At 36.8% G+C, this 15126-nt stretch overlaps 1 protein-coding gene across 1 annotated transcript; it reads right to left on the bottom strand.

Moving 5' to 3' along the window:
- Positions 1-6230: 6230 nt before the first annotated feature.
- Positions 6231-6410, bottom strand: MELLADRAFT_87531 (uncharacterized protein; the record flags this gene model as incomplete). The annotated part of the gene is made up of 1 exon (XM_007410607.1): positions 6231-6410. One exon carries the CDS (start codon positions 6408-6410, stop codon positions 6231-6233), a length of 180 nt encoding a protein of 59 aa, XP_007410669.1.
- Positions 6411-15126: the final 8716 nt, after the last annotated feature.

Below are 15126 nucleotides of genomic sequence, written 5' to 3'. Positions count from 1 at the left end.
GAACCATATTGTTATTTGAGATGTTGTGATTGTCTTGCCAGAGCCCAACACTTGACATGTTCAGTTGTATTGTACTCCTAATGTCCACTGCTCAAGAAGATGGGGTTTTACATAATTTGACTTCTGTTGAAGGTGATAGCCTAGGTGCAGGATTAATGTTTAGCTTAAGGATTCCAATCAATTTAGACAACCTTTCAAGGGAAGTGTAGCAATATTTTAGTGTGCCAAAACACATTGACCATAGCCATAGACTGCAAGAAAATATGTAAGGCATAATATTTTTGTGTTAATACCATTGACACTTTGATTAATTGGAACATCTTGTATCACATACAAGATGACTCCCTCTGATACAAATTGACAATGAAAAGTTGATAAAACAAAATTTGTGAGTGGCTGCTTAGGTTCCTGTTGAAGTATAGTGTAATACCCGTTACATTTCATTTTCATTACATGACTGATATTAACTATATGTCTTATATTTCATATCTCATTTACTCTCATTATCACTAATGTAGCTTGTTTCACGTGTCATATCATATGTATAACTTGTCATCATAATTAACCTAAGTACCACTAAGAAGTTTAATGATAAACCTCGAAGAGCATCAAAGATCAGTCTCCCTTCTTCATCCAAGATATTCTAATCATTCTTGGGTGTGAAGGTGAGTTAACTCTGATTTGTGGGAACTTTGATAGTTCATAGGTTCTGTTCTGAACTCTATCATTCCCTGCTCTGACAGGTATGTAGTTTAAGTCTGTTTTCTTATTATAATATCTGTGTTTCTTTTTTATTATGATGTGATAGAAATAAAACTGACTAGCCAGATCAGCGGCGGGCGCCGCACAGCTCTTTCTCTTCCACTCAAACCCTTCCTGATCTTCAGTACATTGTAACAAACCACACGCATACCATACATTGTCAGTTTGTATGATGATCTTTCAGCCCTGGAATGTAGTAGCTGGGTGATTACCTTGCATATGTTTTCTTTGACCCCTCTGTGATAGCATTCCCTTTGACCACTCATTGATCCTCAGACATATACTCCAAATTTTCAAATTTTCATCTCATGGACTATCATTTACTGGAGTATTTGTACAAACTCAAACCCACTCTGGGACAGTGACACTTTGTTCTCCCAGACAATAAAACACTTTCCCATTGTGAAGGATCTAAAATTTGACATCAAAGTCTGTTACATCACCTCCAGCGCTTTCCTTCCAACTCATCTCAGCCTGGACAGCTAACCACATTGGGTCCTTCCAAATGGGATAATCTGATATAAGACATCAAGAATATCAGTCCAAGTGTAGTGGAAGATGTAAGGTGTATGTGGGGTTATTTCAAACTGGCTGACCTTCTTTCATAGACTCGTTATTGTCTGCCATGCCTAACTCTCCAACTCTTGGTTGAGACAATGTTAGATAACACACTGATCCAGATCAACTTACAGAGTGCTGATTCCATCTTGAGGTTTAGCTTCCTTTGCCAATCTGCTTACTTAATCTTTGGCTGTGCCAGTCTGGGAGCCATAGAAGACAACAACTTCCTTCTTCTAAAAAACTCAAACAGGAGAGGCCTTGGTCAAGAGTATTACTATTGGGTTATACCATATCAAGAAGAGGCTCAGACCTGCAATCCTATGACAAAGTCCTGCTTCTATAAGTTCAGCAGACTTATTTCTGGGCTTGAAATGCATCAACATAATTAATCAAAGGTGGTTGAAAGAAAAAGACATCTTTTTTTCAAAATTTGATTTTTTCATATCTATAAAGGCTGTGCAATCAATGCTAGAGCCATTCTGGTGACCAGGTAACCGTGATATTGTTGTCAAACATATGCAAATTACCCATTTCTCTTCTTAAAATTTTAATGGTGCATAAATATCAAAGGAATTTACTTTGCATTTATACAATAATTGAAACAAATTCATCTTTATAAAAGTTGTCAACCTCTATATAAGATCAGGCGATCCAAGCAGGCCTGTTCTCAGGAGGTTTACATGAAAACACAGGTTAATAAGATTTGAAACTCTGGAAATCATCATGATTAAAAAATCCAAAGAAGATATGAAACATTTGAATTTGTTTAATGTACTATGAGTGGGTTTCAAAGTATGTACATACCAAAAAGACATAAAAAGGAATGATTTCCTCTTTTTTGGATTTTCAATAGGAATTTTTTAATTCATCAAAGAAAGTTGTTTCAAGTAACTAAATATCATCTACATAATTGAAGATCTTTTGATCTTCAATAGCCTAGATTGGAGTTAAGTATGAGTTTTGTTTTATTTAAATGAAGATGATTTGATTGTGCGATTGTGATGATGATGATGAGTTTTGTTTTATTTAAATGAATAAGATGATTTGATTGTGCAATTGTGATGTGATGATGAAGAGTAAGAAGTGAATTTGAGGGATCTTTGTAGCTCAAATTGGTGATGATAATCCAGTACAACTTGCAGCTTTGTTGAAGGAGCTTTTGAGAGATTCGCCTGGTTCTTTATGAATGTTTCAACTTCACATCTTTTGTTTGCTTTTCAACGTTAGTAATCTGAATCCGGATTCCCAGAGTCGACTGTAACAAAAGAAAAAAACTGATCTTTTTGACCAATCAATTGCGTTGACGTCCCAGAAAGGGACTTGTTCTGGACCATGATATGGGGAAATTTGTGGAATTAAAAAACACTCATTGAAGAACAGAGCAATGGAGGAGCTTATCAAGATACATTTTGATTTCAAAGATGAAACCCAGTACCAATCAAGGCTAATCAATACCTTACTGAAAGCCCAGTTTCGATATTGGAGCAAATCAGCACTATGTCCTCTAAGTGTTGTTGACCTATACGACGAAGGCAAGGTTAGAGAGTTATTGGTCGGGTGAAGGGAAGTGGTTGCGATAGAATGACATTCTCTATGATAGGATGTTGTTGATATCAAGAGTGAAAAGATATAAAATCTTACCAATTCCACCCGACTGAGACCTTGATTTCAAAATTGAAACAGTGGTCATCTAGATAAATCGAGACCTGAAAACTAAATCCAGTTGAGAATTCACTCGTAATCAGTATTATTTGCCTCATTACCAATAATTTAGGCTGTACAGCCAGAAAAATTGATGAGCAGGTTGTCATTGCCGCACTTGTGGAGTTGAAGATTCAGGCAAAAATACAAAGTAAGACAATATAAGGATGTAAAGCGAGATGAGCCCAGCAAGTGAGGGGACAAATAGCTCTGAAGTAGTATAAGACATGATTGAAGTGTAGTTTGAGCAGATTGAGATTGAATTCAAAACCCTTTAACACAAACAACAATTCCTAAACTTGCTCCACCTTGTGTAAATCATTTTGCTAGCTGAGATTGGACTTTCAATCTTTACAGCTGTAATCAATCGGTCATGAATTGTTTTGATTGATTTGATTTGATGATCTTGTTGATTTAAAAATGACTAGCCCATTCAGCGGCGGGCGCCGCACAACTCCTTCCCAAGAGATTTCTTAAGATTTCACACTGATCCCAGTCTCACAACAGCTGTGATAAATAGTACCTCTGGAATTGAACCTTGGGTTTTTGAGTCTAACAGAAATTGATTTTTCATTGCAGACACATATAACTCTAACTCCCACAGTAAGGAACTTTATACTTGTACTTGAAGCATCAATCTTACATGGTCAAAAGTGCCCTGCAAAAGTGTGAAGTTGTGCTCGGTCAGGAGATAGATGGTGGAATGTTCTAATCAGGCCAAGCAAATCATGTTGGACTGAATCCAAACAAAAGCAGAATCTCAGTATAAGAGAAAGAAAGAAATGACAGTAATCTTATATAAAGATTTTGTAATGATACAGTCAGATGAGGAAAAGAAAAAAAACCCTATCAGACTGATGTTCAGTGATCAGGTGGTGATCTATCTATAGTCCTTGAGTCTCGTCTATAGATCCGACAATATGTTATGGACAGACTTGGGGGTTTTCGGCGACGAGGGTCAAGGGAGTTCTGGTGAGGATTTGTATCTATTACCAGTCTTCCTATGTGGATTGTCGGATGAGGGAAAATCTGTACAGGCAATGTATCTACAACTATAAGATGGTTCTCGAGCTTGTGACATGTAATGTGAATATGTCACTCAAGTGAAATAGAACCAGTTCATAACAATCAGTGATGTAACATTCTTCATTGGGCTATATGATGTAATGTGGTAAATGAAGAAACACAAAAATGAATAAAACAAAAATACATTTATATGAAATACATTAATATGTAAAAAGACTTTTTAAAGCACAGAAATAAATCTGACAAATCATTACTTGGTGTTGGTAACTTGTTATTAACATGGCGGAATGGGAAAGTTGGAATCTATCCCATGTGTATTGGTACTGATGGGTCAGCCTGTTAACCATATCTCTTTGTTTTACAGCTATGATATCATAGCTCTTTACCACCATTGTTCTCAACTTTCCCATAGCATTTACTTCTGTTGAAATTATCTTATCATCAATTTATAAGATTATATTTCCTAGTCAAGAGTTATTATTCAAGTTTGCCCACCCTCCCATTTCCCGGCAAGTCAGGTTACAAAATAAAATGGCATATATTTGATAGGGTATGATATGGGGTCTCTTATTCTTTAGTTTGTTATGAGTTATTGTTTATGATAGTTATTTTTATTTTTTGATTCTTATTTGGTTTGTTTATCTTTTATTTTTTATATTTAGTTATTTCATCATCATTATTATCCGTACTGTTTCATTCAGAAGTTGGTCTAAAACATGTGTTATCCGCTGTCCGCCCCATAGGGTGTGTTTGTTTGTCAAAAGAATTTTTTTCCCTTGGCTTAGGCCTTGGGCTTCACACCAAACATCATTCTATATTTGGTTTCTTTATACCAAAATATTAGTAAGTTTGGTTCTGATATTCCCATTTCAGATTTTTCTCTCTCTGTGTTGCCCTCTTCCCATCTGGTGAAGGCTTTGATCAGCAGTTGACTATTAGATCTCAAATAATTAATGAGAATCCAGAAGAATGGCTCAAAAATGAATGATTTTCAAGACCTAAAATCAAAGATATCAAAGATTTTATAAGATCATTCAACACAGAACCAAATCATACGTGACAGAAATATTGTCTACTCCACTTTTATACCAAAGTTTTATTCTTTTCCAAGTGATTTCTCACTCAAAGCCTCAATCAATATTAACTTCAAACTTTCAGTGACTTCACCTTCTTTCAAGCTTCTTCTAATCACAATTATTACTTACTCAATAATAAAATCATTTGCAAGCTTCATTTATAATCACTTGCTACATATAACATATTCTTATATGGGATTTTGGTTTCCTGTGTGATCTTGGATTGAACTTCAGACATTACTAACCTTATTTGCTCATTTCTTTTGAATCCTCAATTTCAATGAAGATTCCTTGTCTCAAAATTTTTCTCATTGGAATGATGAACCATTTCACTTATCAATTTTGTCATGTCATCCTTTGCATTACAGAATTGTTCAATTTATGCATCCACAAAATACCAATCATGATTCACATCAATTAGATATTTTCTTCTTTGGGTTGGGGTTTAGTGAGTCTCTGTCTTTTATTCAACTTTCAAGTCACAAAGTTTGTTTGAAGACTTTTAGAACATCTCTATGTGCTTCAATTAGTTCACAAGTTTTATCAAAAATTCAACAATAGTATCTGAATATTCAATGTCACATGATTCATTCCAATAAACATCATCTCCAAATGATTGATTAAAATAAATTTGATTCTTCAGGTCAGAAGAAATTATCAATGAATGTTGCTACTCTTGCTGCTTTTAATGAAGGTCTAGGTGCATGATCAATTCTCAAACTCACAGAATTCATTGATTCTTGATCCATAAGTCATAGAGAAGATGAATGTAAATTGTTGATCGAGTAGTTGAATTTGATTCAAGTTGGTTTTGATAATATGCCACTGACTGAATCAATCTATTATCAGATATTCAAACCCAAGCAGAAAGGATTCTAATAAATACAAAAAAAGATGAAGATGATGCAAGATTGAAAATGCTTCAAATGATTTGGTTGATCTTAATAAACAATATAGTTTTCAAATTGATTGGATTCAAAAATTGATTGAACTTGAATATATTGGAATTAATTCATGAGATCATAATTAGTTCAATCCAAATCATAATCCAAGTTGTCTCAAAGTACTTACCACATGAAATCTCTTCCTACACTGATTTTATCTTCAAAATGGAAACAAGACCCAATGATCATGAATAGCAGTGACATACCACTGGATTTCACTGAGACTAAGATCAATGATTGATTTCCCATCTACTACTCCAGCTTTATTGGAGATAATTGTTGGATGTCCTACTTCAGCTTTGACTCGATCAACTACATCTTTGACTGCTTTCGGATCCATTATGTCGCACTTATAACATCAAACATCTAGAGACAAAGAAAACCAAAGTCAGCAACAATCTTGATTTTAAAAACAGTGAGTTTCAATTCAAAAGACAAAAACAAACCAGAACCAGAAGGATTCTGGATAGAAGGTCTAAGATCTAAAACGACAATCATAATATTCCTGATAGCCAAAGTTTCCAAAATCACTTTACCCAACCCATCAGAACCACCACTGACAAATACCATTTGATGATCCCGAACAATCCTATCAATCCAATTCTCCGAGTCTATTCCAACCAGTCCATTGAATGATATGTAGTTTAATAACCACCCAATTGAAATCAAAATCCAAGGATCCACCAGTGATGTTGATTGCACTGCAGAAATCGCTGGCAATCATATCCCAGCTACTGCTGGTGATCCCAATCCCACTCTTGATGTCAATTCAATTCCTGCGATCAATGGCGATTCCATTCCTGATATCACTATTGACCCAGATGATGTGATTGAACAGCCTATCAATACTGCAATCAGCAATACCAAAGATACCATGTGGTAATGGAAAAGATGAGTTGTGGTGGGTAGGTGTAGATTGAATTTGGCGATGAAAGTTTGGTTGATTAAGATTCTGTTGTTGATGCTGATTTGTAGATGAATATGATGATGAAGTTGAAGAAGAGGAAGAAGAAGTGGTTGAAGTAGGTGAAGGTGAGATTGAGATCGGGTTGATGATTGTTGGTGTTGTTCATGTTAGTTTAGTTGGCTTAGTTTTAGTCATTTTAAGTGATCAATCAAACAAGATATTGATGGGTGCTGGATGATGAGAATAAGATTGTATGGATTAATAAAGTAGAAAAAATACTGATAAGTTGAATTTGATGATTTGTTGGATTACCTTGATGTTTTAGATTGGTTCATGTTTCTCTCTTGATGACCGTTCTGAGTAATTTGATCATGGAAATGATTGATCATTTGAAGGTACGATGTTTCCATGAAATTGTTTATGGTCTTTGATTGGTTGAGACCAGGATCTGATTGAGAATTGATAAAGAAGGTGAGGTTTCAAGATTAAAGTGACTTCCGATCATAGTCGAGTTGAAGGTGAATCGGATTGAAGGATTGGATTGGATTGAGATGATATGATCATCAGGTGATTTGATGGGAGCTTCACAATAGATCATGAGGTGGACGCGTGATCCAGGGATTTTACTCAAAGGAGACGTAAACCTCCAAACTGAAAGTACTGATTGGGAGTTTTGTCCAGTTTTGCCGGCGAACACGGTTTGCCTTTAACTTGAATGATTTAGATTCCGTATTTCAAACTTCTTCAAATGTACGATGTGTTCATCCTACTTCTTCTGATGCGGTCATTAATGATAATCTCCAACGTGATGTATGTTGACTTTGATCTATACCTATTGCAATTATCAAACAAATTGTAAAGATTGGTAGAGTTGATGAAGTTCTGGAGGCCGAGGGAAATGTTTTGATAATCTCCATCTGAACGAAAATGGTAAGATTGATAATGTTGCTCTTATTGATGAAAATAAATATGATTCAAACATTGGTATTGAGCATGAAAAAACTCCAGACCCGAAGATCTAGAAACCAAAAAAACTTGAAGCCTAGTTAGGATTTGTTCTCATTTGATTTGGTGTGAATCTGACGATGCTACTTACGCCTTTTTTGGGCTGGACACGATCTACAAAAAATTATTCCAACCAATCTGAAAGGTTGAGATGTGACTTGAAATTGAGATAGTGAGAGAGGTTTGACTGAAGTTAAACAACTTTAATGAGGCTTTGTCTTGAGCAAAGTTGAAGGTTTATTTGATGAATTTATTAGTTAATGTACATTTGTCTCATGAATGAAGCTTTGATTTGATTTTATGAGGTTAAATGACTTGTTATTTTTAGTTAGTTTGATAAACAACTTGTGATAATTTGAGAATGTCATTGATCACATAGCAGCTGATACTGATGTCAATTGGAATTTGAGGACATATGTTGGATTGATCAAAGTGGCCAAATCCAATCTACAGCTTGTAAACTATAGTTATAATCAAAAAATTGAGCTATCTGTGAAATGCTTTGGTAAGATTTGATGATGACTTAGCTTGGTCATGAAGTGTATCAGATTTGATTTCAAGTTGGTATTAGTCAACTTGAATGAGATTGAAAAGAGTTCATTAAAGCTTGAGTCTGATGTTGACATTGATTTGTTGTGTTGAAAGTTTTGATGAATTTGTTTGAATGGAAATTACTTGGATTGAGGGTATAGAAGAATTTATTGAGAGGAGTGAGGAACAAATTTGGGGTGAGGCGCGTGCAAATCAGGTTAAATCTGTTGAACGTGTAAACCTGGAAATTGGTAGTAGGGATTGGGAGTTTAATCAGGTTTTGCCGGCAAACACGGTTTACCTTTAACTTGAATGAAATGATTAACTTGAATGATATAGTATAAAGTAATACATTTCCAAAGATGATTTGAATTGAACTTTTGCTGAAATAACAAGCCACAAAGAGTCTCCATATCAGTTTTCAAATGATCAAGCTTGCCTATGTGCCACTGGTGCATTAACAAAATCACAAAACATTGACTCACAAGGTTGTCCCTTTGTTCAGAGGCTTGAGTGTGTTGATTTGGGTTAGGCTTGACCCAATCTGGTTCCCCATAATCCGCCATTCTCCTTTCCAAGCACTCCTTCAACATGTATTCCACATAAAATTCATCTTCACCCAATTCAATTTTGATGATATTGTGCAGGACACAGCAAGCTACAACAATTATTACTTGTGTCTTATAAGGATAAGATGGCATCAAAGCCAGGATTGGAAATCTCATGTTTGAGACTCCAAAGATACGTTTGATGACAATTTGAAGTGCTGAATGTCGGTGATTGTAAAGTTCTTTTGGGTTTTGTGGTGTCAAGTGGGAATTTCTCCACTCCTTGAGGTGATACCACACCGATTGATAAGGCGTCAGAAAGCCTGGTACGTTAGCATAACCAGTGTCAGCAAGATAGAACTGATCTGAATTGAAAAAACAGATCAATATCAAAGTACAATGTTTTCAAAAAAAAGAATCTATCTTACCTTCAGGAATTACAAATCTTTGTTCTTCAAGTGCTTGGTGAAGAACACGAGCATCCACAGCCCCCAGCTACTAGGCTCTGGCAGGCCAGAGATTACCACGGCTTCATGAAAGATTCATGAAAGATTGAGAAAGATTTTAAAATGACTTCAACATAACATCATGTGGGGCCATTTGCCTGTCAGACCACCAAAATTCCAATGTCATCATATGACATCATATCCTGTATTCACAGATCAAGAATATATAGTCTATTAAACTTTATCATGTAAATTGACTGAGATATTGAGGTTTGAAAAAAAAACACGGATAAAAATTACTATTTTTGTACTATACAAAAGGCTGGAGTCTTGGATATCTTAAATCTTTATCAATATACATATAAAATAAATTTTATATTCCACTGTACAATACACTTTTCTACATTTTTTGTTTTTGCAGCCTTTGTCCAAAAGGCATATTTCTATATGTAATTGTGAATTCTACATGAGCAGTCCAATATTTCCTTGATTTGTTGATTGTAAGAAGGATATGAATAAATTGATGGCAGAAACTTTTGGAAATCATTATTTACATTCATATCGGTCTATTTGAGCCTAATTTGTGCCCTAAATTTCCTCACAATTTGCCTCAAGGTCAAAGAACTTCAGGAAATCCAACTTCTGTATATAATCCGCAATTACATATAGAAATACTGCCCATAGACAAAGGCTGTAGGGAACAGAAATGTGGAGAAACATAATGCAGAAGATATTATCAAATTTAATGTATATATATATTGACAGAGATTTAAGATATCCAAGATCCAAGTCTTATGTATAGTACAAAAATAGTATTTTTTATCCGTGATTTTTTTTCAAACCTCAATAACTCAGTCAATTTACATGATAAAGTTCAATAGACTATATATTCTTGATCTGTGAATACAGGAGCAGGTGTGTACAGATTTATGATGACATATGATGACATTGGAATTTTGGTGGTCTGACAGGCAAATGGCCCCACATGATATTATGTTGAAGTCATTCTGAAATCTTCCTGACTCTTTCATGAATCTTTCCTGAATCTTTCATGGAGTCAGTGGTAGGCTCTGGCAGGCCAGAGCCTAGTAGATGGGGGCCGTGATTGGTGTGGGATCCTTCTAAACCGGCATAGACAAATGTAAACATCATATTGAAGGAACAGCCGGCTAGAACTTTCTGGCTAAGATCCCCTTGGTGGTTTTGATGGGCTGGTTGTTGGTCAGCAGGAACAATACAAGGAATGTGGGTGCCATCAATGGCACCCACACATTTGTCGAAGTAAGGTGTGAAGCAAGGATTATTCCTGATTTCCTTTGGACATATCTCCCCTCCGGTAGGTTGAACAATGTAAATGGATTCAAGAGAAGCAATGGCACAGCAGACTTTGTTGAAGTAACAGCTGATGGTATGTCCAGAGTATTGAAAGCGTTCTCCGGCGACTCAATTGGATCCAGAATTTCCAACAATATATAAAAAGATCATAACTTGCTCTTCCACCGTAACACTCCTCTTGCGGTGAATGACAAGCTTGCCTTTAAGGGCTTTGATTAGTCCCTTGAAGGCAAGCTTGTAGAAGCTTGTCCATTCAACACAGTTCTCTAAATCAAACATCACTGTCTATGAGGATTTCCTTTGTATATTGATTTCCTCAAAGCTTTGATGTTTGACATGGCTTCTTCTCAGTGGTTATAGAAGCAAGGTAATCAAGTCCTGCCTTGACAATAATCTTGAGAACTGCAATTGCCGGTCTGATTGATATAGAGGATGTGTCAGAGTCAGAATCAGAGGAACTCAACATGATGGGCACTTGGAGCAATGATTTGGATGATCAAAGGCTCATAACCTTTTTTTTCATTGCCACTCTCAAGACTGTTCTGAATTTCAAAGATTCAAAAACTGTCCTTAATGATCATCAAAGCAAACACCTCATGACCTCTTTTTTCACAAATTCTCACAAAACACAAATTTTGGTTTTTTTTACAAAAATAACTTTTCTACATGTAGGAAAGTGGTTGTTCAGAATTCACGTTGGAGGAGCCTCCTTTTTCCAGCCTGCGTGCATAAATGCGGCCGTTTTTTAGCTCAATGTGCGCGCAAAGGGGGGGGCGCAGTGCAGGGTACAAAATTGTGTTTTTGAGCATTTTCATTGAAAAAAAACATAAGAATTGTGTTTTTCAGGATAAAGAGGAAAAACCATTGAAATTAAAAAAAACAAACATCACATAGATCAGCTGCAGACCAGCTAGAAGGTTCATCCTCTACAACTATAATTGGTGTAATAGATGAATTGTTGTTTTTCTTTTGTTTAAACAAAGAGAAATCAAAAAGACTATCCATGAATCCCTTGGAATCATCTGAAGAGTCACCTGCCATAGGTTCTACCCCTTCTTCAAAAGCCTCAAGTTCGTCAGTCAGTACAAAAAGGTCTGCATCATTGCTAGTCACATCTTTCTCAGGAGAACTTTTCTTCTTTGTTGAGTTTGGTTCCTGTGCATCATTGGCTGAGAGACCCAGTCGCACTTGTGACATCATCTTCAAGGTCTGGACTTTCATTCTATTTTGTGCCTTTGACTTCAATCAACTCATAAGTGAAGACAAGCTTTCGACACCGGCAGAATGTGGAACGATTTCAAGTATCTTGATTGCTAACTCCCTGAGTGCGCTTGTGTCTGAAGTAGATGGCAAATTACACCAATAATCAATAGGCCAATCATCTACAAAGATTGACCTGTGAAGATATGGTCATTGGTCAGCCTTGATTGAAATGAGAGTTTCAAAATGGAAAACTTACAAGATTCAGGTATGTTGAAGGGCAAGTCATCATTGTGATAACAAGGTACTTGAGACTTGATAGCATAGCCTTTGGATCTTGAGCAGCCCCATTTACATGCAAGCTCAACAGCTTGTTGGGTCATCCATTCAACGGAGTATTTCTTCGAAGTGGCGACTTCACGATAAGCTGGATTGAGGAAGAAAGCTAAGATGTATCTATCTAGCTGGAATTGTTTGCTACGGTTATGAATACTAGATAATGCATGATATTTTCAAGAGGCTTGAAACAATCATAGACTTTGGTATCTTGAATGCTACAGTAGACAATACCCAGCTCCTTCCAAATACCACCTAAAGCTGTATCAGCTCGCTCTAATTGTGCCAGTGAGTCAACAATAGGACATAGAATCTTGAGTACTTTGTTACCAGTAAGATGATCACGGTCATTTATGATGATTTGAACTTCTTTGTTGATTTTGGGTGTATTGATGGATGGGTTGTTTAACATGTTGATACACTTGATAAATCCAGGTTCATGATCTCAAACTGATCACAAGCAAACTTTGGCCATTGAAAACCAACAAGTGAGACAAAAGGTTTGAATCACATGCCCCACACCAACCTCAGCTCGCCAATCCTCAAGAATTTACCCCCAGTAATGTGATTTGGTGAAAAAGTTGGCAAGTACCTTATTGTTTTTGACTATTGGTAAAATAAGAGGAAAAGCACATATGTCTTTGACAATAAGATTGAAGAGATGGAGACAGCAGCCCACAGGAACAATATGAGGATGTGGAATACAAAGAAGACGCTGATCAAATGGGAGATTGGTTAGTATGATCTAACTTCAATAGAGAATTGAGATTAGAAATTACTCACCCAAAACTTGACCATGATTGAAGGTGAATCAGTGACCACCGCACATACAGTTGCCCATTTGACTCCTTGTCAATGGAGAGTGCCACTGGTAGCCTCGAGGACATTCTTGGAAGTATGTCATGCCACATGAAGATCAAGATTATCAAGATCATACTTGGTCTTTGTACCATGTAATAACATGACAGCATAAACACTCTTTTTAGAATAGTCGGTCCATCCATTGAGAGAGAGAGAGAGACTCTTCTCTTTCTTGAACACTTGAGCAGCTTGAAGTTGATAGTTCACATGTAAATAAGGAAGTATAGTGGAAGCCATTCTGTGACAAGTAGGTAGATGATAGGTAGCACAAGCAAGAGTTTCCTGATACAAACAAAAGTAACAATTATGAAGGAATTGGAAAGGGATGTTCCCCGTAATTAAAACTTTGAGTAAGATTTTGTGTAGCTCATCAGTCTTTGGCTCAGAAAAGCCGGAGAAGTAATGCATTGTATGAGAACAATCAATATTAACAACTATTGGAGGAGCAGTTATTTTAGACATAGAAGATTGAGAGTCAGACTGGATTTCTGAATCAAGAGGGGGATCTTTTGAACATTGGGGAACTTGGAGAATATAAGAGGACCTGTCTTTGGGGGTTATTTTCTTGCATAAATTGATGGCATGCTTGAAGAGATCAGCCGGCTTCCCATTGTCAAATATGGTTGAACAATGGGTGCATTTGGCTTTGCAGCAATTAGATGAGTCCCCACAAAGATTGGACGTCAAAAAGCCTGTCCATCTTTGGCCATGTGCTTTCAAAGGTGGATGCCACTTGGTAGGCATGATAAGCAAAGAGTCAGAGTGGTGATTCGTGAACTTTGTTCTAAAAAAAGTTATATGTTGAACTGAAGGGGAACAAAAGGGATTTATAAGGAACAAAAAAAGAAAACCCGCTCCGGGTACAGGCTGGATGGAAGGTTCTAGAAATGTGCCCGCAGGCCCCGTTTTGAGCCGTTTGCCTGCAAGCACCTGCGGGCCGCATGTCTGCGGCGCAAAACGTGCGCCACCTGCCACATGATTCAGAATGTGACTTCACAAAATCTGGCTTAAGTGAACGCCACCTAAGAGTGATTTTGTTCAAAAAACTCATTTCTGGGACCTTATTATCCACCTTTTCAGGGATCAAGAAGTTGATAAGGAATTTGAAATGAAGGGAATGATACTTCCTGCTTGTCATTTCTGAACTTGTGTTTGTTTCTCACCCTATAAAAGGGGAACCTGTCACACCTACTTTGATTCTCATTATCTAACTCACTGATCAAATTTATGTTTACCTATTACATTCTATGATTCAACTGTCTACTTGATTTAATATAGAAAACAGTCTCTTTTATTATTTTTTCCTCACAATTTTTTTTAACAAATCCCCTGTTTTCCATCTCTGTTTTGGCATCTTTTTCTTTGCCTCCATTTGCATCAAGCCCACCTAAATCCCAAGTCTTGCACTGCTGTCCATCTCCTGCTTTTTCTGATCTTCACCAATCATTGAGGTCAAAATTCACGACATCTGGACTTCAGCAAGCTTTGGATTTCTGTCACACATGGCAAATTGCTGCAATTTGTCCTGCTTTGAGTTTCTTACTTTTGATGGATAGTATTCTCATTGGGACATAAAAGCAAATCATATTTCATTAAATTTGAGCAGGTGCGGATAAGTTGTGGGACTGAAAAACTGTGGCGGGCATGTCCGCATGTTCTCTAGTTTTCGAAACTGCTGTAAGTGTCATAGGACATCTTTCCTTTTTACTCTCAGCTTACCAAGCCAGAGCGACCTTCACTGCCACCCACCTTCACTGGCACCTTGTACAGTGTATAAAGCAAAGCCACCTTCCACACCACAGGCTCGGTATATGGTGGCGCCTTGGTCATTTTTGGCTCGGAGACGCTTTTGCCCAATTCCAGGGACCAGCGTGTACTCCAATTCAC

The sequence above is a fragment of the Melampsora larici-populina genome, assembly GCF_000204055.1.
Source record: "Melampsora larici-populina 98AG31 unplaced genomic scaffold MELLAscaffold_21, whole genome shotgun sequence".
NCBI classification, from domain to species: domain Eukaryota; kingdom Fungi; phylum Basidiomycota; class Pucciniomycetes; order Pucciniales; family Melampsoraceae; genus Melampsora; species Melampsora laricis-populina.
The sequence above is the reverse complement of the archived record's forward strand: the minus strand, read 5'-3'. Positions and strand labels throughout refer to the sequence as shown.